We start from the raw sequence: 25074 nt of genomic DNA on the forward strand, positions 1-25074 counted from the left end.
TAGCTGTCATGGAAAAGCTTTATGAGGGAGCATGATTTATTGATGACTGATTTGGCATTGACAGGTGGGAGTCTGAGGTTGGGGTCAGTGCTAATTGGATGATTGTGATTTTGCATGGCTGTTGACAATTGTGCATTTTTGAGTAGATCCACCAAGGGAGATTGAATGGTGACAGTTTACATAACTGTAAGACGCTAATTAGCTGTAAATTACCGCGGATCTTTTTGGATATTACATATTACTTACGATAGCCAGAGAATCGATCTTCATTAGGAGTGTGACAGGTAGTGCTAGTATTCCTACTGTTATTTGTCACTAGCAGTAAATTGTTTTTCTGAAGTAAAGCATAAAATTCTTACCGTGTGTCAGTTAGTAGGGATATAGAATTGTCTCGATCACAGTATTAAAAGAAAATTGTTATCATTATAGCTAATAACAATTTGGTGCTTGGCCTTCAGTGGATATTTATTATTGTGTGAAATGTGACCTAAGATAAGCACTGAAGGCTAGAATTTATCCCTATGTGAGCTTTCCTGAAAAGATACCAAACCCCAAATTATATCTCTTCTGACAGTGTAATAGTTCTTTAAGTAAAAACATAATAAACTACAAAATACTTGGGAACCTAACAGAGTTAGCATTAGAATTCAAGTATAGTTGCCAAATGACTAGAATCTTATTGGAGAAACTGTGCATGCTCTTCTTAATACGCCATATTTTGTTGTCTGGACCGATGATTCTGGACCTATGTGGGGAATTCCTGGTATGAAAATTCCTGCCACTGCTGCAGCTCTGCGACTTACATTTAACTTATAGATTTAGAGAGTTGCCTGGGGGCTCTGAAAGTTTAAGTTACTTACCCATGGTCATACAGCTAGTATGTATCATAGGCAGGACTTGAACCCAGGTCTTTCTGACTCCAGACCTAGCCCTGTATCCATCATGCCACATTGCCTTTCTGTCATATTGTGGCCATATAATATTTTGATTTTTTTTTTTTAGGCAATTGGGGGTAAGTGACTTGCCCGGGGTCACACAGCTAGTAGGTGTCAAGTGTTTGGTCTGAGGCCGGATTTGAATTCAGGTACTCCTGACTTCAGGGCTGGTGCTCTATCCACTGTGCCACCTAGCTGCCCCTAATGTTTTGATTTTGATAACTCTTGAAACAAAGTACCATTCTTTTTACTAGATGTACCTAGTTATTAGGGGAAATTTTTTTAAAAAATGGTCAATTGGTAAAGAAATGACAAGACTAAAAATAACAGTGAGAAAATTTTTATAATTTGGTATTTTACCCTAGATACTTTTATTCTCTAATAAAATGAGATACTCTATGTAAGGCATTTTGTAAACCTTAAAACACTACATAAATATGTGCTATTATGAATAGTAATTTTCTATCCCCACAATATAGCACCTTATTTTATACTGTTCTGTTTACTGTCTCATTATGTATGTCTTTCCCTATACTAGATTATAAACTCCTTGAGAGTTGTAACTATGCTTTATATTTTGATTTTCAAATTTTACTTATTATGCACCTAGCAATTATCAACAAATAAAAAGAGTTCCCTAAGAAACTGAACTTCATTACTTTTTTCAAAAGGAGTATATATATAATTTAATTTTTTACTTAAATTTATTAATTTATATAAATATTTAATTTGATGTATTTACATAGATATATTAAATTTCATTTAAGAAAACAATGACAAAATCACTATCACTTGCACTTTTGTTTTCTTCTGTGCATTTTAAAATATTTTATTAATGTTCTTTTTTTGTATATCTATCACCACTCATTAACCTCTTCTCCCCAACTAGCCTTTCTTTGTAACCAAAATGCTCTGATCACTTATAATAAGAGAAATGCAAATTCAACTAACTGTGAGATTCTACCTCATACCCATACTCCTTTTGTATCATCCTGGTACTTGTCATGGTGGCAGATGCTTGATAGTTGCCTTGATGACCGATCAGGGGAGATGTGTTTCTCATCAGTGGTTGACTTCTAGAAGAGGACACATCTCAGAGCCCACTCATCCTTTTACACAACTGTCCTATTAATAGTTTTTTTAAATATAGGACATATAACTTCGTTCCTCTCTCATGTACTTATCATGCTCTTGCTGTTCAGTTGTTTTCAGTCATATTGATTCTTCATGACCCTGTTTGAGGTTTTCTTGGCAAAGACACTGAAATGATTTGCCATTTTCTTCTCCAGCTCATTTTACAGATGAGGAAATTGAGGCAAACAGAGTTAAGTGACTTGCCCAGGGTCACACAGCTAGTAAGTGTCTGAAGCTGTATTTGCATGCAGGTCTTTCTGACTCTAGGCCTGGCTCTCTATCCACTGCACCACCTTAGCCACTTCAATCATGCTCTAGTTAGTATAATAATTATTTTATACATTTTATATGCCCTAATAAATTGTAAGCTTCATGAGGACAGAGACTGTCTTATTTAATCATATCTCCTTCAGTGCTTAGCATAGAACACTACATAAGATAAATATATTTTTTAATTGCCTTGATGGAGTGTGTGGGGGAGGAGAAGACATCCAGCGTGGTAACATTCTGCATCTCCCTAAGTACTTAGATATTTAGTCTAGTACATGATGCTTTCTGCTTTTAAACAATGGTAAAAATCCATTGTGCCAAATTCAGCTACCACAAAATGTTCTATGCTAGGTTCTGGGGTTACAAAGATGAAAAAAATTATAATCACTGCCCACAAAGAATTTATTCTTTTAGGGTGGATATGGAATGTGCGTAAGGTAGGTACAAAACTAGCTCTGTGTAGTTGTACTCCTGTAGAGAATGTATCCTAGAAGACCTTGTCATTTTTTTAAAAAACCTTTATACAAGAGAGGAGAGACTCCTTCCTCCAGTTCCAGAAAGAGCAGGTGGCCCTCTAAATACTTTGTTATTTTCTGTAAACAGTTCTCTGCTGGTAGCAAATAACCATATGCTGGCGGAATTGGCACTGCTGTTCTACTAGGACTCAACCATTAAGAAGTGAAAGGAGCAGGGCCCTGTGACTTTTTTTTTTTTGGCTAGGCAATGGGTGACTTGCCCAGGGTCACACAGCTAGAAAGTGTTAAGTGTCTGAGGCCGGATTTGAACTCAGGTCCTCCTGAATCCAGGACCGGTGCTCAATCCACTGGCCTCATGACTTTTTCAAACCTCTTAAGTGACCACAAATAATTCTTCTCTCTGCTCAGATTCAGGCTGATTTTAGAGACACCATCTTTCTGCCTGAAGTGTAGTTCTTTCTAGGTAATCTGTTTTTTGTTCAAAAGACAACTGGAAAAACGTTATCAAGTGTAGTGGTGTATTCCATCCCTTCACCAGGGACTGGACTAGGACCAACAAGTCATTTCCCAGAGGTCACCAAGCTTCTACCTTTCTTTAGCAACCCTTCAAGAAATGCTGACTTGACCTATTTGGGAATCTGTGCATGGTAACAAAAGGCTTTATGTAAGTGATCTAATACTGTGGTTCGAAGAGTCTATTCCTATTACCCAGGAATGGAAGCAAAATTCTTTATCCACCAATAGGTGCAAGTTAATGTCTGATTGGGGGGAAAATTACTATTTGAATTATTGCTACAGTGAGAACTTGTGGAGTCTGGAACACTCCTTGAGATGGGTTAAAGATGTTCTGTTATTTTCAAAAAGTGCACAAGCGGCAGAAAGAGATTTTCATGTTAACGATCCCAGCATCTAGTATAAAATATATTAAATTTTAAACATGTTGGTGCCATCTCAGAAAATGCCTTTTAATTAAAGCCATAATTTAGTTGTGTTCAGCTTAATTGAGAATGTCATTGCTTATAATAACAAGGGACTTTTTTATTGTGAATAATGTAGTGGGCCCAATTTTTCATAACAAAGCTGATAAGGATGCATTATATTTCAAGTTTTTAAAGTAAGTACTCCATAACATTAGGCTACCATTTTATTTTATAACACATATAGATGTATATGTATTTACATCTATATGTGTAAGTACATGAATATGAATGTGCAAATGCACAAAGGGAAAGATAGCGGGGCTTAGGGCCTGCATACAGGATAGAACGCTAGACTTGAAATCAGGAAGAACTGAGTTTGAATCTCATAATGGCATTTAGTAGTTGTGTGACTATGGACAAGTCACTTAACTTCATTCGTAGAATTGGGATAATAGTTGCATCATAAGAGAGAGCTCTATCTCTATCCCACAGAGTTATGGAAACTGACCAAAAAACTCAGAAGGTTGAGGCATTTTTTGAAGGAAGTTTGATTTTTGTTATGGAAAGTCTCATTAGCAGCAGTCAGATCAGTAGGTGATTAATTAAAACAGCTAAAAATACAAAATGATTCCATATTCTGTGTGATCCCCTTTTGTTTCTTAAGTAATGGCAGTGAATTGCCAAAGAGAACGGAGGCTACTGGGCCATCTATAAACATGAATTCAATTGTTATATTAGATGTGAGCTACCTTTGTCCAGTGACCTGCAAATCAAAGAACTTCACTGTCTCTAGGAGATCCCTCTATCATTGCAACTTTGTGCAGAACATCACCACAGTAGTGAACACCTGTGGGGAGCACATCTCCCTGTTTTATCCCTTGCTTGGAATTGATAGAGGATAACTGAGCAAAATTATGTCTGTGCTCACCCTTATCAGGGAGTAGTGTATGGTCTTCACTTAGAGAGGAGTCTTGTTGGAAAAGAATCATAAGGCTTTATTTCCTTTACAAATTAAAAAAATAAATTTCCCAATCATCAAATAGCAAACACAATTGGACTGGGTACTCAAAAGCTTCTATTCATGGAAATGTTATTCTATAAATTTTAGAATTCTATAAGATGACCTCAGTGTTCCTAAAAGAAAGTGATCTAGCAATCTCCATGGTCAAAAACCAAGTAGATGCAGAATGAACATTGCCCAGATTATAACATACAGTTGGATGCCATATTGGATTAATCTTTCAATCAGTAGCTCTTGGACAGGAACTGAAGATGGACAATGATCTTGGCTCAGAATGGTATAGGAGGGAAATATGCTACACTGAAGAGCAACTAAGTGGTGCAGTGGATAGAGCACTAGGCCTATAGTCAGGAAGACCTAAGTTCAAATCCGGCCTCAGACATTTACTTGCTGTGTGACCCTGGGCAAATCACTTAACCCTGTTTGCCTCAGTTTCCTCATCTGTAAAATGAGCTGGAGAACGAAATGGCAAATCACTCCAGTGTTTTTGTCAAGAAAACCCCAAATGGGGTCACAAAGAGTCAGGCACAACTGAAAAGAGTGAACAACAAAAATGCTGGATTATACTTTGGAACTTCTTCAGCACTTTCAATAACTCCACCTCTTCCTTGTCACCAAAATTCATCCTTTTAAACATTTTTCGTATTCTTCAGTGATGTCATGTAGCTATAGGTCATGAATCTTTACAATTTCAAAAAACAAAACAAAACAAAACATTGCACCTGGCCCAAAGGGCAGTAGAAAGATATATGGCAAATATGTATATGTGCTGTGGTATGGTACCAATGATGTCATGTGCACTAGAAGCAATATAAAAGATGCCGTTGGGCACATGTGTGACAAAAAAGGAAGTGGGACAATTGTATAATAATAAGAGATTATATATGGATAGCTTCAAGTTTTATGATTGTGTGAACAAAACATTAAAAAATCAGTATTAGAGCTTCAGTGCATTGGGTAGATTGTCTATGGAAAGCTAATAGAGGAATATGGAGTGTTTGAAAGGCAACAGTCCATACAGATGGAGGGCTGACTATGGAGTAAAGAACTGATTTTCAGTCCTGCCGCATATACTAATTGTGTGTCCATGGACAAGACCTTTATGCTTTTGGTGCCCTCGGCCACTCTCTAAGATTGCATTATTACAGATGACATGTGTTGGTAAAAGAAATCACAAATTCAGACAAAAAAATAGCATTTAAAAAGGAATGGAGAAGTTGTAATCTTCACTGTTGGAGGAAGTGCCCACAGTAATGAGATCATGGGTTCATGGATCATAGAGATCATACATCTAAGGGTAAGCTAGGTGGTGCAGTGGATAGAGCACCAGCCCTGGAGTCAGGAAGACCTGAGTTCGAATCTGGCCTTAGACACATAACACTTACTAGCTGTGTGACTCTGGGCAAGTCACTTAACTCCAATTGCCTCACCAAAAAAAGAAATCATACATCTAGAGCTAGATGAGATGTTGAGATGTCAGGGTCTATCTATTCTGCTCCTTTCATTTTACAAATGGGGAAACTGAAACCCAAAAAAGTTAAATGATTTTCTCATGGTTGTACACCTAGCAAGTATATGATTTGAATCCATCTTCCAAGGTTTCTAACCACCATACCATGCCACATCAAAACAAGTAGAATATCATATGATCATAGATTTAGAACTGGAAGGGATTTCAGACACCATTTAGCTCACCCCCTTATTTTTTTTACAGGTGAGGAAAATGAGGTCCATCAAAGATAAATAATTTGCCCTATGTCAGGCAAAGACAGTAATTAAGTGGCAGAGCTAGGATTTGAACTCAGATCCTTTAGCTCAAAATCCTGTCCTTTTTTCTTCCATTATACTTCTCTTAATTCTAATGCCTTCCTTCTCTTAAATATTTCCCATTTATTCTAGTTTGTACATATTTACTTATTTTCTCCCCCATTAGACTATGAGCTCCTTGAGGGCAGGGGCTGTCTTTTGCTTCCTTTTGTATCCCCAGTGCTCAGCACAGTACCTGGCACAAAGTAGCCACTTAATAAATGTTTGATTGACTGATCTTTTATATTTCAGTTGGTAAATAGTAAATTATAGGATTATTATTTTTTCTAGTTTACATCCTGTGAAATTTTCTTTTCTATTTGGTAAAGAAGTTGTTAATTTTTGTAGTAGGGATAAGGCATGAGTCACAGAGCTATTTCAGTTTTTTTTTTCAAGAGAGAAATAAAAATCATTCTGTTCACTTACTCTACCACCTCCACATTTGAATAAAAAACAATGATAATAGACCAATCATTAAAGTAAATGCAATATGCTAGATTGCTATAAAAACACTTTAAAAAAAGTTTTGCTGTCATGGTTCTATTTTTAGGAACATTTGCTAGGGACTGAGTGAAGTTAAGCAATCACCCTAGTTTTGCCATCATTTATTTACATACAGTGCACTAGTTAATATCCCTGAATGGAAGCAGGAGATAAGCATTCTACTTTTAGTGACTCACCTGTCATTGACTTTCTATGCAATCTTCTTTAAGTCCGATAAGATGTCTCTATCTTAGGGTTTCTGTCCTTGAAACAGTAACTGTCTTTGAAACTATGTAATGTAGGGTAAGAAAAGACAAGGTTCTATACAAAATAAAATCTGATTCTAGTAAACTGGGAGGGAAACGCAGGAATAAAGAGAAGAGCAAAAAGAAGAGAAAGCGAGGGGAAGGGAAGGTCAGAGATTAGAGCAGTATATAAAAGTAAAAGGGGTGAGACTGAGGCAGGGTAGGATGAGATGGGATATGTAAAGTTGAACAGCTTCCAAATTAGGGGAAAAAAAGTGATTTTCCTGAGGCTTCCCATGGTTTGTCTCTTGGTTTCCAATTGGGCTAGAATAACAAATAACAGAACATTTGTATCTCAGGCATCTTGTACCTAAAAATAAATTGCTTAAACAATTGTTAGACTACTGTTAATGAGAATAACAAAGTATTGGAAGAGATGCTGAACCATTCAATTGACTGATTCACTTTTGATACTGGAAACAGATTTAGAGTTTCCCTCAAAATGGTGAATGTAAAACTATGACCCTTCAATGTGGGGGTTGAAAACATGAGTCACTTCTCTTCTTGTTACTTCTGTTTTTTTCATAAATCAACAGAAAACTTTGATCTTTTAAAAGTTTAGATCCATTTCAATCATACCAAGGCTCCCTCTTGTGGTTTTTGTGGGAAATTGTATGCCATTCCTCCAAGTGAGAAAGTTTTACTTTTTGGTCTCAGGGACTCTTTACATTCTTAAAAATTATTGAGAACCCCTAAGAGCTTTGTTTATGTGAGTTATGTGCTGATAAATATTTAACAACAAGCTTTCTGAAAAGAAAAATGTATGCTTGCCACACTTTTAAATTTAATTTGTGTTATTAACATTTTCTCCATAGTTTTCTTAAGTCTAGGCAGTAAACAAAATGAGAAATTAAGCTCTGGTTTGTAGCTTTGCTGATTTCTGAACTATAAATGCTCCTACTGAAGATTTAATAATAGGCTCTTGGGGGTTCTCTTGACCTGAGCCAGGTCAAGATGGCTCTAGCACAGCCCTGGTTACATCTATTGATTTTTGGTATAAAAATGTTTATTTATTAATTTAAAACAGCGAGTTACCTAAATAATGTTAAAAGAAATAGCACATTTTATTAAAATAACTACATCTCACAAAATAAAAAAGAGGGAAAAGAATGGCATTTTATGTATTTTTTGCTAATCTTTTTAGTATCTGGCTAATAGGAAGACAGCTAGATTCTCACATCTGCTTCTGCATTAAATCTGTTGCAATCTGTTGTTTTAATTGAAACAAATGGAGAAAATCTGACCTCACACAGATATGTAGTTGGAAAAAGAAGGACTATTTTAAGAGGCAAATAACATCTTAATATTATCATGAAAAGTTTTGAACTTTTGCATCCCGTGGGTAGGTCTTGGGGATCCCCAGGGGTCCTGGGACCACACTTTGTGAATCACTTTCCCATAGAAATTATGACCCAATGGTTTGCATGTTGGGAAGAAGCTATCCAATTCAAGCTAAATTTAAGATTTTATGTAAAAAAAATGGTGGGCCCTGTGCTGAGGCTATACAGAAATATATACGCAAGAATCATACAGAATGAATATATAAGAATGGTTTTATCTGTACCTTTGGAGGGAGTGATCATGCTGATTAGACTGAGAATTGAGTGAAGGAAAAAAAATAGGATCTCTAATGACTAGGCAAAAGTTACTTAAAGCTCTAAACCAGGACACACTCAGGATGTGTCTACAAAGTTCCTGTAAATGGGCAACTTGTTTACAAAAATTAATATCAAGACTTCCTAAAAGGTTCAGTTTTCCTGATACTTTAAGAAACCAGAAAAATGAATAATCTCTGACATATATTTACATAGTACTTTGCATACATTATCTCATTTGTTCTTCATAATAACCTGTGAGATAGATATGATAATTCCCATTTTACGTATGAGGAAATTGAAGTTCAGAGAAGTTAAACGACTTTCACATAATTATATAGCTAGTAGGTATCAGAGGCAGAATTAGAACCCAGATTTTCCCAGCTTCAAGAAATTGTCTTTCAATAAGATAATTTCCTTTGTAATCACTATCATGCTACAAATAATGTATATTTATGATATACATAATGAATTAAGTAAATTCCAATTTGATAAATTATTAATGATAATTTTATAAAGGTATTAAAATAATGCGTGTATCCCATTAGTTACTATGTAACTCTGACAACATTCCTTCCATCAAACATTTGTTCCTAATGCATTTGAAAAAAATGTACTTTGTATTATGTTATTAGAAATTTTGTCATAGACAGCAGGATCTGAGAAATACTTCTGTTGTCTTAAAAGCTTACACATGACAGGTACTGGATTTATTTTTTCTTTGTTTCAGTAGGGCAGGAACGCTTTCTAAATCTCTCCATTCAGTAGCTAGAACTGTACAGCATGCAAATAAATGTTTTAAAAGTGCTTTGGGGAAAGAAGATATGGAAGAGGAAGAAGAATAGAAGAAAAAGAAGACAGAAAAAGAGGGAAAGAAGAATTGTGGCCTTGTTTTTCTGAATTAGATAAGTAGCAAGTGACATTTACTGATCATTTGTGTGGTTTGTGTAGCACCACACAAAACTCTATGGGGATATGCACTAGAAATGAAAGATACGAGTCATTCCCAGAGAACAGATACAAACATTATGAGAAAGATGTAAGCATATATATGAGAAAATATAAAACAAGTATAGATATTTAGATTTGAGAGTCATTTTACTATTTGGAAGAGAGTAATTATGTGAGTAGAAAATATTTAAAAAGATAATTCTTCATTATCTGGATTAGATTTGAATGGGTTAGAAACTGGAAATTTAAAGAAATCTTGAAGCAAATATTTTATACTAAAAAAGCCTTAATTGAAGAGGTCAGGATAAGGGATACTCAATTTTTTTCATGTAGTCCTGGATTTGGAAGGGAACACACAGACCATACTTGAATAGGAATCTTCTCTAGAACATCCATAAGTGGCTTCTGAATGAAGAGCTCTAGTGAGGGGGAAACTACTGGTTTTTCAGGTAGCCCCTTTCCCTTTTGTTGGGAATTTTGTCTTTACCACACACTTGTGACTATTTTTCTTCAACTTTTATTCCTAGTTCTCCCCTAGGAATTCCTTACAGCAGTGAAATTACAGATCTGGCCCCTATTCCATATCCTCTTATGGCAGCATGTTCATCTGTTCTATCCTCGTCTATTTTTTCCCTTATGGATACTAGTTAATCAATGTGTCTCCTAAAATGAAATGTCCAGAACTGAATAATGTCCCAGATGTTGTTTTATGAGGGTACAATGCCTGAATTAGATCTTCTCATCAGACTTGAAAATTTACTCAAAGGACATCTAAGTAAGTACCTGAGGTTAGCAACATTGTTAGTTGATGTGAGGATATAAAAAATAGCATCAGACATGATTCATGCCCAGGTGCCAGTTAAATAGAGTATTAAATGGGAGCCAGAAGATCTTCGTTTTGTTCCTTTCTCCACACTGTACTTTATGAGATAGCATTAGTTTTGTTTATTTGTTAAGTAGAAAGGGGAAGAATGGAAAGGGGAGAGTAGGTTAGTTTAGTGGAACCAATTATAAAGAATACCTAACAAAATCATCAAAAGGCTATCAGATGACTTTACTCATTTCCCAGTAATACCTTTCACCTACTATGCATTTAGGTGTGTCTACATCTATACAATGTAAGACCATCTGAAAGAAATACAGTTTGAAGGGACCTTAAAGATCATTTAGGCCAATCACTTGCTCAAGGAGGAAACCTTTCTATACAGACTCTCAGACAGATGACTAACTACCCAGTCTTTGGTTAAATGCTCTGATGGACAGGGGAATTCACTAAGTCCTAGGGAAATTCTATTCTACCTTTTCAAACTTTTTTTTTAAGTCAACGAGTCAAGAAGCATTTATTAAGCATCTACTATATATTGTGCTAGGGGCAGCTAAGTGGCACAGTAGGCGTAATGTTGGGCCTAGAGTCAGGGCATCCCCTCTTCCTGAGTTCAAGTCTAGCCTCAGATGCTTACTAGCTGTGTGACCCTGGACAAGTCACTTAACCCTGTTGGCCTCAGTTTCCTCATCTGGAAAATGAACTGGAGTATCTTTGCCAAGAAAACCCCCAAAGGGATCATGAAGAGTCAGATACGACTGAAAAACAACTGAACAATGACTAACAGCAATGTATTGTGCTAAGCCTGGGGATATAGAGAAAGGCAAAAAACAGTCTCTGCCTTTAAGGAACTCACAGTCTAATGGGGAAGGCAATATGTAAGCAACTAGGTACAAACAAGATACATACAACATAAATTGGAGATAATCTCAGAGAGAGGATAATAAAATTAAGGAGGACTGCAAAAGGCTTCTTGTAGAAGGTGGAACTTTAGCTGAGATTTGAAAGAAGCCAGGAAAGCCATGAGGCAGAGATGAAGGGAGACCTCAAATCTGTAGGGTTTTTTTTTTTTGTAATTTTCATCCATGTGTCATAGATTCTAATGTCTAGAGCAGTAGTTCTCAAACATTTTGTTCTCAAGACATTTTTGTAATCTTAAAAATTATTGAGGACTTCCTTAAAGAATTTTTGTTTATGTGGGTTATAGCTATATTTAGCACATAGGAAGTTGAATTATCTTATATTGTTATGAAAATAGTTTTGACCTTGTGGACACCCTGAAAAGGTTTTGGGGACTCACAGAGGTCCTTATAGAACACTTTGTAAAATGTTGGCCTAGAGCAATATAGTTTTTTCCCTTTCTTCCGTGTCAGCCTGTTAGATATTTAAAGGCAGCTGTCATGTTTCCCCTAATAAGCGAATTACCTTCAAACCTTGCTGTTACTGCACCATTCATTATTTGCTATCAAGCAAAATTCAATATGATATGACTATGTTTTGGATTTGATCCCAGAGGGTTTTTGTGCTGTAGCACCAATAAAACTCACCTTTAATGAAGAGTTACATGTAAGGTGAGATGGCATGGAATCTGTGAAAGTCTATTAGTGTAGCCATCCATGGATTTCATGGTACTGAAGCTCCAGTGTCCTCCCTATAATAGTCTGATAATTTAGGTGGGACAGGAGCTTTATGGAGAGTTAATAATCAGATAGATAAGTGAGTTTGCCAATTGCAGGAGGGAGGCCTGTCACAGAGAAACATGAATCACTTCTTGGCTTCAGATTTGTGATAGTGATCAAGTCACGGTATTGTTATTGTGCAAATCACTGAGAATGCTGCTATGTAAAGGCTCCCCCATTATCAATGCAGCTGTTGATGAGGCTGATTTGGCAAACCCTGTACCATACAGTTTCAGTGGGAAATCTACAACACTTGTGAATGATAACACTCAAAATATCCTTGTGAGAGTAGGCTGATATTCATTATTCTCATTTTCCAGATAAGGAAACTGAGATGAAATTCCCTGCCTAGGGTCAAAGAACAAATCACTGGCAGAATAAGATTAAGACATGAATTCTTGATTTTCATTCCTGTGCTCAGTCAACTAAGTCACTGTTTTATACGGTGTGAAAATAGATTATTCTCAGGCACTAACAATGGCGTTACAGCAATCAATTGAAAAATGAAAATTTGGTAAGTTATAACAGTAGTCCTTCATCTAGAGCTTTCCTCATAATAAACTTTTAAGGTAGGTAATGCAAGTAATATCATACTCATTTTACATATAAGGAAACTGAGACTCAGAGATGTTCATAGGATCATAGATTTCTCATTGTAACAGGTCATTTAGTTCAACTTTCTCATTTTACAGATGAGGAAGCTGATGTCCAGAGGGTTTGTAATTTGCCCAAAGTTATATAGTGATTGTCAGGGCTGGGATTGGAAATCAAGAGCTCTGACTCCAAGTCCAGTATTCTTACCATTGTACCCCACTGCAAGTTATTTGCAGACAAACAACTACAAACTAGTAAGTTGCAGAAGTCTACATTTCAAACCTAGGTTTTCCATTTCTTAGATTAGGCTTCTTTACCCATCTTCCCAGTTATCTGATTTTTACTGATGGCACCAACATTCCCACGGGTACATGGGTCAGAAATTTTGGAACCCTCTTTGACTCTTTGCTCCCCCTTCTTTCCTCTTTCCCCAACTCTACCCCCTGTATCCAATTATTTGCTGACATGTTCATTTTGCCTTTGCAGTATCTCTTGTATCCATTCCTGTCATTTCACTCACACTGCTGTCACCCCAGTTCAACTTCTCATCACCTGTTGTCTGGGTTATTGTCATGGCCTCCTTACTCATCCTCTTGCTTCTAATGTCTCCCCTCAACAACCATCCTTTTTATGGTTACCAAAGTCATCTTCACAAGGCATAGATCTGACCTTATAACTTCTCTATTCAAAACTCTTCAGTAGCTCCGAGCAATTGCTTTTATTTTTCATCCTCATTTCATGTTATTCTCTTTCATATACTCTATGTTCTAGCCAACCCAGACTGCTAACTGTTCTCCAAACTTAATCTGGTGTTTCTTTTCTCTGTTCATTTGAACAAGCTCCCTTCATATCAGTAATGCCCTCAATTTTCACCTCTGCCTTCTAGAATCTATTTTCTCTCTCTTCTCTCTCTCTCTCTCTCTCTCTCTCTCTCTCTCTCTCTCTCTCTCTCTTTCTTTCTCTTTCTCCTCTTCCATTAAGTTTTCTACATTCCCTCTAGCTGAATGTTCTTTCCCTTCAAAATTTTCTAAACATTTTGCCCAGATTTCTCCTTTGGCTCCAATATATTCCACCTTGTGTTATACTTATCTGTTTTTGTCTGTATATTCTAACTTTCACTCATCCCTAGTGGAATCCAAGTTCTTTGAGGCCTTGGATTATGTAATTTTTTTTTTACCTTAGACTCTCCCCCAGTATTTCACACAATTTTTTCCACATAAAAGAGAGTTAATGAGAGTTTGCCAAATGAACCAATCAATACAGTGTTTTCATCAGTCATGTGTTTTATATTAATCATGTCAACCAGTTGAGCTGATATTTTTCACTAAATTGACCTATTGTTTTGGTATCATGCAGACATAACCCAATAGTTTGTTTTTACCATGTATATCAATTTTTTGCATCTTTGTCCTTGAGCCATATGGCTTCCTAGCACACTAGCACTCTGTTTTTTCAACCAAGTGTCAATATTGCGGTAAACACAGTTTATCACAGAAACACCATCTGATGTTATGTCTACATGATGCTACAACATTGAGTTGAATAGCAACAGCAGTCCTTCATATGGTGCTTTCCTTACAACAAATTTATAAGGAGGGTGATCCAAATATTAATATATTAATTTTCCATATGAGGAAACTTAAGATCAAAAAAGGGTCTAGTATCATAGATTTCAGCATAGAGTAATTTTGTTAATCACTTGTACCATAATTTACTGAACTGATTTTTTGCTTTTAAATATGCTTATATAACAATAAGCATTTACTGAGTGTTTATTATGTGCAAGGCACTATGCTAAACACTGGAAATATAAATATAAATAAAAAGAAAGACAGCCCCTATCTTTAAAAAGCTTACATTCTAATGTTGTTGTTGTTCATTCATTTTTTAGTCATGTCTGTCTTGTTGTGACCCCATTTGGAATTCTCTTAGCTAAGATCCTAGAGTAGTTTGCTATTTCCTTCTCCAGCTCATTTCACAGATGAGGAAACTGAGGCAAATAGGGTTAAGTGACTTGCCCAGGATCACATAGCTAGTAAGTGTCTGAGGCCAGATTTGAACTCAGGAAGAGAAGTCTTCTTGATTCCAGGCCTTCCACCTAGCTTCCCTACAGCCTAATGAGAGAAAACAATATATAAAGATGTTGAAAAGGAGAGGGAAAGAAGGTACTCAGCATGGGAGCACAATGGAGAAGTCTTAAGAAGTGTAGCTTGGTGGGAAATGAAAAGATGGCTGGTCTGGTTCCCTTCCTCAAAAAGTGGTTCTATGAAAAGCCATCCAAACAGAGGGGGAGGCTCTAGACACATAAGGTACTTCAGAGATGTGGATTCTAAGATTGAAGTGATCTTCCAGGATGAAGAGGTTTCTGGGACAGTGAAGCCCAATAATTTGTTTTAATGATGTGTACATGTTTCCATACATGTATACCTATCAGAGTATATGTTTTGTTGAATTATCTTTGTCCTTGACAAGTTTGGCATGTGCCAGGAGAGATCTGTTCTCCTGAATATGCCACCAACTTAATAGAAATGAATTTAGGTCTATCTAGTATGAATGAAATAACAATACATCAGAACTATATAAATACAACTCTGTATTAGCAATGTCAATTATTCAGCTTGTGGAAAAAACACAACACTTTTCTTAGGCTTTTGTCTAGTATAATGGTTTTATGTAGGCCTGGCTTCCCTCACACCTTTTGTATGTGGTATGTCCTGATTTTCCAACCATTGTTTTGGTAGATTCATCACTTGAGAAGGGGAAATATATTTCCTTTGGTCAAGAAGCATAAATGAGAAGTCTGGATCAAAGCTCAGAATTCATGGCCTAGGAGTTCAATCCATTCAGCTATGTTGCTGCCTTGAATTGATGGATAGCTTGTTCAATTATTCTTTAGAGTTAGCATTTTAAAAAATCTGATTATCTCAAAGTACTTAACCAATATGAATTCACAGCAGTCCCTAGCAACCTGAAAAGAATGGAGCAAACATTATTATCCTTTGACAATTGGAAAAGAATGGATAGGCTTGCTGTTGTAATAAAGATCCGAGTAAAGCAGAATAAAGAAGAGAGGGTTTCTTTTCCTCTGGCACCTGCTTTACACTCCTGAGTTCACTCTTAATGAGTACCTCCTTGCTGGATGCAGTGTGCATTCACCAATAAAAATTTCAGAATACAAAGCATCATGTGTGCTACAGGTATTATTACTGAGGCATTTGATAGATATTAAAAATGCCTTCATCATGTGCATAAGGCTATTGCATTTTCCCATAGTTTCTGCTAAATTCTCTCTGTCTCTTTTTTCACTCTCTCAGTCTCTCTTTTTTATTATAGTCAAAGCTTGGTCTTATTTGGATTGACTGTTTTAATGATACATATATAAATGCCCATGATGCCAGTTACAAATGAAATAGTCAATGCTGTACTAGTCTAATAAATCAAGAAATAAGAAATGGTCCTTTATGAGAGACCATCCTATAACAGTATTTGTATCTTGGGACTAATTTTTCCCCTTTCACATACGCTAAGGGCAGTTCCAAGAGAAGCCTGTTAGTCCTGAAAGTATTATAATGAACTACCAATTATTTGCCTTTGGAGCAATGATTTTAGAAGCTGATATTTCATCTCAAACTCCTGTTGTTGGGGAATGGTTTCTGCCCTTTGTAGACAGGCTCATGGAAAGTTTCTGAGATATGGAATTTAAAATCAAGTCAGAATTGAAGTGATGGAAGAAAAAATAAGCAGCATTTATCAGAGTGATGTGGTCATTATTTGGGTGATGAGAGTCTTTTTTTGGGGGGCGGGAAGAGGGTGACCATAGCACCTAACAAAGATTATATTCTAAGAAATGCAGGGGGTCTGATCTGGATTGGTAGAGGAAATATTCACAACAATGAATTTAATCAAGTGAAATTCAACAAAAAAAAGTGTGAGGTCCTACACCCACTTGTATCTGAAAAATTGTCTTCATAAATATAGGATGGGAGAGGTTCATGTGAAAAAGACCTAAGGATCTTAGTGGGCTGCAATGCCAATCTGAATCCAAAATGTGCTATTAAGCCTTCTCTGCAAAGCTAATATAATATGGAATGTAAGCTCCTTGAAGGCAAGGACTATTTCACTTTTGTCTTTGTACCCCTAGGATCTAGCACAAAGCCTGGCATGTAGGAGGCATTTAATAAATTGCTGTTGATTGACTGCTGATCTTGACGGTTTTAATAGAATTACAGTCTCCAGAACATGGTGACTGATAGTCTTGATATAATACGAGCTGGTAAGATATCATCTGGAACATGGGGTTTATTTCTGGATTCCACATCTTAGGAAAGACGTTGATATAAAGGGGATATATGCGAAGGAATGTGACCAGGATGGTGAGTGGTCTGAAAATCTGATGGAAGTAGAGAAGATTTAATGGGGACATTGCTTGAAGAATCTATAAATATTTGACTAGTTATCATGAAGAAAGACCATTATATTTGCTTTTGGCCCTTGATACCAAAAGATAGAGATTCAGAGAGAAAAATTTTTGGTGTAAATTAAAGAGAAACTTCCTGATGTCCAGAGCTATCCAAAAGTAGAATTGTCTATCTCAGAGAGGAAGTAGTTCTCCTTCCCTGGGGGTTTTCAAGTGGAGTTTGAATGACCCTTTTGGGGGATATAATTCCAATTGGACTAAATGACCTCTGAGGTCATTTCAAATTCTGAAATTGTATGAAATTGCAGGTCCTTGAAGCAAGTGAAATATATTGCAAACTGAGAGGTTCAGAACACATTTAATCACAAAATTTTAGAGCTGGAAGGGATTTCAGAATTCCTTAATCTAAACTTTTCAGTTTATAGATAAGGATGATAATGATGGCTAAAATTTACATACTTTAAGGTTTTCAAAGTGCTTTACATTCATTCTCATATTTGATTCTTACAACAGCCCATTTTTTGGGGATATATATGTAGAGAGATAAAGATAATGGATATAGTTACTATAGGTGTTATATTTCCCATTTTACAGAAAAGGAAACCTAGGCTGAAAAAGATAAGTGACTCCCCAAAAGCATATGGCTAGTTAAATGGAAGAGTCAATACTAGAATCAAAATTCCTTATTTTCCGTCCAGGGTTCTTTCTTCTCTGCTACAGGAATTGCATCCTATTTAGAAAGTACAGATGTGCCTTCAAATCCTGGGTTTTAGACCTGTGCTTTTATACTTGTCCCTATACTAGATAAATAAGCAGGTATAGAGTACAACATTGATTTGCTATAACCAAATCAATCATAGCGAGCTACATTTCTCATTAGGAAGTCTAGATTAGGGTAGGACCTTTATGTGAACTCTTCACTTTAAATGTATGTCTTGATTATTGTTCAGTCATTTTTTTTCAGTTGTATCCAGACTCTACACTATTTGGGATTTTCTTGGCAAGGGTACTGGAAGAGTTTGCTATTTCCTTCTCCAGCTCATTTTCCAAATGAGGAAACCAAGGTAAACAGGGTTAAGTGACTTGTCCAGGGTCACATAGCTAATAAGTGTCTGAGGCAACATTTAAACTCAGATCTTCCTAAATTCCAGGCCTGGTGCTCTATCCACTGTCCCATATATATATCTTAATAGTCAATGATTTATAGACATCAGGCTTTTCCTACTCTCTTAATCAAGTGGTCTTAGGTTCAAATCACCTTAGGTCTGGTACCTCATATAGGTGTAATTTTGGGTCAGAAGCAGAACAGCTTCATGTATAGCTTTCAATGGAGTATTAGGTCTGAAGTCAGAAAATGCTGGGCTCAAGTGCTGCTTCTGAAACTTACTATCTCTGTGATCCTGGACAATTTACTTACCCTCTTGATGCTGCAGCAACTCTCTAGGCTTTATCTACTAGGTCATGGAAAAATGCTTCCACATCTTGCTCATGAAAGGAGTTCTTAGAGCTAAGGAAATCACCCATCTTTTTAATGAACTCACTTCTCTAAACTTCTTTCTACATCTGTTGTTCTGTTTATTAATGACACTTCTTGGGGTGGGGGGTGTTACAGTTTTAGATGACAAAATTGTGAAGCACTATCGGGTGAGAAGACTTGATGAAGGAGGCTTCTTCCTTACCCGCAGAAGAACTTTTGATACCTTGAATGCTTTTGTGGACTACTACACCAAGACGAGTGATGGGCTCTGTGTCAAACTTGGAAAACCATGTCTAAAGGTATAGTCAATGAATCAGTATTTAATAGTGTTCAGTTACTGTTTTTGCAACTCCCCCCTGCCTCAGATGTCACAGTTTGTTGTAAGATAGGTTAAATCGAAAGAAGTGTTATCTGACAATTTATGGCAGATATCAAAGGTAACACTGTCTTTCTTTGAACTAAGGCAATGATAAAGTGCCGTCCATGAAGGGTCTGAAGGAGACCAGAGTTTCAGATTGCAGTTTACCATGAGTCTGTATACCAGAATATTAAACGATTAGACATTTTATAAGTTTTCTTGAATTTTTACAAGGCACCATTTTACTGTTTTTGTTTGAAAGTGTTTGAAATTCTCTTTTTTTCATTTGATTGGAGAGGGGAGTGATGTTTAGAAGTATCTGAATAGCTCTGCTATTATTCTGTTGTTCATATTGTTTCCTTTATAAAATATTTGAAATTATGGAGGATTTTTCTATATGAGGTTAGATATATAAGGTAGTTCACTATATTTCTGATGAGTAAAATAAGCCCTCAAGTTTATGAAGTTTGGAAAATGAAGTAGCATCATAGGTAGCTCTTCTTCTCCAACTGTGGGCACTTATGGGGGTGGGAAATTGATCAACTTGAGATCTAGAAAAGACTTTGGAAACACTGCTGCACCAACATTCTAAACAGTGTAAGTTGCAGACACTTAATGAATAATTGTTGAATTGAATTGAACTTCAAGTTTCTTCATTTATCCTTTCAGATTACAAGTTATTTTCTTCACTCTCCTTCCTTAACTTAGATATCTAACTGCCCTGTCTACCTTTAAGATTCAGCTCAAATCCATCTTCTGCAGGTTCAGTTTGGCCCTGCCCACCTAAGTCACTTCCCTTTATGAATACCTTTATTCTGTATGTATTTCATATATCTTATATTACATGGTTATTTGCATGTTTTCTCTATCATTAGAATGTGAACTTTGTGAGGGCAGGGGTTGTGTTCTTGCCCGATTTCCTTTTATCTTCCATGTGAACTTTGTGAATCCTTTCCTTATTTTAAGCACTTTCAACTTCTTCTCCTCTTTTAGTTTCTTTTACTTAGTATGTATGTATGTGTGTGTATGTGTGTGTGTGTATCTATCTATCTATCTATCTATCTATCTATCTATCTATCTATCATCTATCTATCTATCTATCTACCTATCTATCTGTCTATCTATCTCCAGAGATCTGCCTTATCTTTAAAAAATCTTACCTTGATTAGGATATGATACCCCCTCAAGCTTTTATACTTACTTCTCCCCTTAATTGCCAAAATTCTAGAAAGAGTAGTATGCTCTTATTGCTTCTATTTTCTTACCACCCATTTGACGTTTTGCTTGACATAGCTACTTTTAAAGTTATTTAATACATCTTCATCAAAAAAATGCAACAACTTCTTTCTCAACCTATATGTGGTATTTATCTGTTTCTACCCTTTTCCTTCTGTCTCTTCTCTCTTTTCCCTGGCTTTCTGTGATACAGCACACTTGGTTTTTCTCTAGTCTTCTCTGCTCTTTTATTGTCTCTTTTGCTAGCTCCTCCTGTTCCTCTTGCACTTTAAGTGTATTGACCCCAAGGTTTAGCCTTGGATCTTTTCTCTTTTCTCTCTCTGCTACTTCTCTTGATGATCTCATCTACTTCTATGGCTTTCACTACCACCTCTCTGCTGATAACTCCAAAATCTTTATCTCCAGTCCTAATATTTCGCTTAGAACTTTAATCCCAATTTTCTGGTTGCCTTTTGGCTAGCTCAACCTGGATGTCCAAACAGCATCACAAACTCAATATGTCTCAAATTGAATTCATTGTGTCCCCCCAAATCTTCCCTTCTCTAACTTCCTTCTATGAGACTACTATCCCACCTGTGACTTAAGATTGTAACATTGCATTCGTCCTTTTTTCTCATCTTTCACATTTAGTCAGTTATTAAATCTTGTGATTATGTCCCCTTAATATTTCTCACATTCATTCTCTCCTTTCTATTCACACTGTAACCACCCCAGTTCATATTACCTAGACTGTATTAATAGACTTCTTCCTGCCTCCAAGCCATCCCCTCTCCAGAAATGTCCACATCACTGCCAGAATCATTTTTCTGAAGTAACGTTCTATTCATATGACTTCCTTTACTTAAAAACTTTGTCTTTTCTCATTACCTCCTACATAACGTATAAACTCCTAGGCTAGCATGCAAAGCCCTCTATACTCTAGCTTCAGCCTAAATGACCTCAATGTTTTCTCACTACTACTGTTCATATAATCTATATCCCAAACAACTATCCTGAACTCTATCACCTGCTCTTATCTTGTCCTCTCCTTTCTACCTTTGTTCACACCATCCATCATCTTGAAATGAACTCTCTTTAATTCTACCTCATTGAAGTCTCTTCATTTCTTTAACAGTATGTGTTAATCAGTGGAAAAAATGTGATTTTTTTTCTTTCATATATTCTTCATAATAGAAAGAAGTCCCAACTACTTTTGATTTGTCATATAAGACTGTGGACCAGTGGGAAATTGATCGAAACTCTCTGCAACTTCTGAAAATATTAGGATCTGGCCAGTTTGGTGAGGTGTGGGAAGGCTTATGGAATAATACTACTCCAGTAGCAGTCAAAACATTAAAACCAGGTATGATACCATCACAATTTAAATGACAGACTTGTTGATTGCCATCATTACTTTTTGAGGGCCTTGCAAAGTATATCAGTACTATATGTACATAGTTCTAAACATACTACAAAGCCATACTTCCTGCCTTCCAATAGGGGAGAATCAAACACTGAAAACATATAGATCATATAGTACTATCTTGATTTCAAAAGATTAAGAGCACAAAAATAAGGGTATTCCCTTGCAGTTAGAAGAATATATAAGGATTTAAGATTTTAAAAATAAAATACCCATCTTTTTTGTGATACTAAGACTCAGCTTCTTTGTCTTTTTTTTTTTTTTGATTTTTGGTGAGGCAACTGGGGTTAAGTGTGACCCTTACTTAGGGTCACAGAGCTAGTAAGTGTCATGAGTCTGAGGCCATATTTGAACTCGGTCCTCCTGACTCCAAGGCTGGAGCCCTATCCACTGCGCCACTTACCTGCCCCCTAAGACTCAGCTTCTTGATGGCTCTTTTTTCCAGGTTCTAAAAAAAAAAAGGAAAAATGATTGATTTTTGAGAAAGTAGAACCTTTAAAATACATAAAGAATGACCCTTTAACCAAATTTATGTGCTTGCAGTGGTAGAGAGAAGGCGCCAGGAGACTACATTGGGCTTTTCTGTAATTTTCTTATTTGAAAATATCAGAAATTCCTTTCTTTTTCCCATCTTGCTTTTCCTATTTACAGAAAAATGCAAGTGGTCAGAAATCAGGATGGGGGGCAAATTCTTTTGATGAGACTGGTACAGGAGACCAGGCAGAGTGTTACTATACTAATAGTAACTCTACCTCTGCCAATAGCTAACGGGTACATAGTGCTTTAAGCTCTTCTTGCAATGTCCCTGTGTGATAGATAGTACAAAGAGTTCTCTGGCACTTCTAGGAGGTGTTGGTTTTCACAAATGATGTACCAAGTAAGATCAAATTCCACAGAATAGTAACAATAGAACATTAGTCATCTTTTAAATACAGAGTATCACGAAAATCGTAATGTAGCTTTAAACTATTGAAACTTAAATGCCTTTAAAATTTTTTATTAATTTATTTTAATTTTATATTAATTTATTTTAATCACTTCCATAAGCTTTTGAATTTTAGATTTTTCTCCCCCTCCCTCACTACCTCCTCCCCAAGACGGCACATAATCTGATATAGGCTACACATATACATTCCTATTACACATATAACATTTTAAAAATTAAGCTACAATAGCTTAAAGTGGCACTAAGACAGGGGACACCCTGGTATTTGTTAGTGTGATAAAAAAATATAGTCAAGAGTAGATCTTCTTGGGCCTCAGTTATTCATACAGGCCATAAATACTCAGTATAAAGAAGACTTCAGAATGTTAGAACTAGAACATTCCATCCTTACTAGTTCTGTTGTATGTACACAGACAACTGTCACATCTTCCACTACGGTCCTTCTATTATGTCCCATCAAAGCTTGATGGTAATCTTGGGTTCTTAAAAGTTATGGTAGCAAAGCACAAATTGTGGCAGATTCTGCCAAAGCTGGAAAGCCTTTGACTTTGGGCCTGGTGATGGAATCCAAGTCTGTTGTCTGTGGACCAGCCTAGCAAGATGTGGAGAGGCTCCTTACCTGATTGGCTTCAGGAGGATGTGTTTGAGTCAGAGCAATTCTTGAAGATAATATAATTTATATTAGGGTGGTGGTATGTTTTGGAGGATAGAATGCTCATTCTGACAAAGCCGAAGATACTATACTCCTCTGTTATGGGGGTTGATAAGAACTGCCACATCTCAGAATTACCGGTTGTCTAAACAAAAGAATTTACTCAAAGCAGGTCTAGCTAATTTGGTGAAGTCAGTAGAATATTGTGTAATTAAAAGTCACAGGTTTTTAAAAAATGTGGCTGGGCTGTGAAGACATACTTTACCTGAGCTGTTGTTGGTGATTTACTCATTTTCTTCCCCTCTCAGTCCCTGTAGGGCTATCGAAACAAAATATTATAATCACTTTCATTAATCACTCCCAAACCAGCTAACATTTCAGATCTTTGTATTTTTGTATTGAATAAGAAAGTCCGAGGATCTGACTTACCACCTTTGGCAAGACACTTAACCTCAATGGGCCTCAGTTTATTTGAGTAAAATGAAGGGGTTGAACTACATGACTTCTAAATTCCCTTCCAGTTATCCATAACCTAGTGGCTGTACCTCACCCCAGCAAAATGTCTTGGCAGATGGGCTAAACCAAGCTGAGGGTGATCAACAGGCCTCAGAACCACTGATGAGTAGGGAGGGTGGCTACCCCAACCATGTGAAGACTTCCCCTAGTGGAACTGGTGGATGAGAACAATTTGTTCCAATAGCCATGAAGATGGCTGAATCTGGCACTGTGGAGAGCTTAGAGCTTGGTCAGACACTGAAGATGCCAAGGTCATCCACTGCAACCTGGGCCATTGCCAGTCATCCTGACTTTTGTCCTACCACTGGACTTAGATGACTCTGGGAGAGAGAGGCTGATGTCTTTGTGCAACTCTGCCTCACTTAAATCCAATTCACTTGTCAGCTATGTCCCATTATGTCAGCAGTCTTCTTCAGAAGGAAGGATGAGCAGTAATTATCTATACTAATAGCTTAACATTTATTTAACTCTCGAAAGCATCTTTCTCCCCAAATCCTGTGAAGTAGGTAGTACAATTGTTATTAAACACCATTTTATAGGTTTGGAAACTGGAGCTCAGAGAAATGAAGTGACTTATCCAAGGTCACATAGTCAGTATCAGCATAAAGATTTAAACCTAGAACTGCTTACTTTGAATCCAGTGCTCTTTTCACTAGACCTCTCTCTCTCTCTCTCTCTCTCTCTCTCTCTCTCTCTCTCTCTCTCTCTCTCTCTCTCTCTCTCTCTCTCTTCTGTCTCTCTCTTTCTGTCTCTGTCTCTCTCATCATTATATAAATAATCCCAAAGAAAGGACCCTCTGGGGTTTTAGAAAACACCAAGAAGAATATTTCTTATAATTCAGCACATAAATAAACAAAATACAACAGTTTTCTCTCCAATAGGAATCATAGTTATTGATTTATGGTGTAATAGCAATAAATAGCTTTGGTGATTGGTTAAATGCTTTCACTTCCTTTGGACCATTAAGCAATCTCAGTAACTATTTATTGCTTAGCAGACAACCAAGCAATAAAGATAACCCTTGGAATAAACCCTTGCAGTAGCTCTGATGGGCAAAAATGAAAATTTAATGCCACGC

The 25074-nt window shown here is 36.6% G+C and overlaps 1 protein-coding gene across 2 annotated transcripts in view; it reads left to right on the forward strand.

The window, feature by feature from the left end:
* The window catches only part of FRK (fyn related Src family tyrosine kinase), a 140057-nt gene that overhangs the window by 99186 nt on the left and 15797 nt on the right, over window positions 1-25074 (forward strand). For both annotated transcript variants that reach the window (XM_020971650.2, XM_078155185.1), the window contains 2 exons: window positions 19022-19185; window positions 21654-21822. In XM_020971650.2, the coding sequence (XP_020827309.1) occupies window positions 19022-19185; window positions 21654-21822 (333 nt within the window). The remainder of the gene's footprint in view (window positions 1-19021; window positions 19186-21653; window positions 21823-25074) is intronic.

Source organism: Phascolarctos cinereus, unplaced genomic scaffold (assembly GCF_003287225.1).
Source record: "Phascolarctos cinereus isolate Bilbo 61053 unplaced genomic scaffold, phaCin_HiC Scaffold_5;HRSCAF=322, whole genome shotgun sequence".
NCBI lineage: Eukaryota > Metazoa > Chordata > Mammalia > Diprotodontia > Phascolarctidae > Phascolarctos > Phascolarctos cinereus.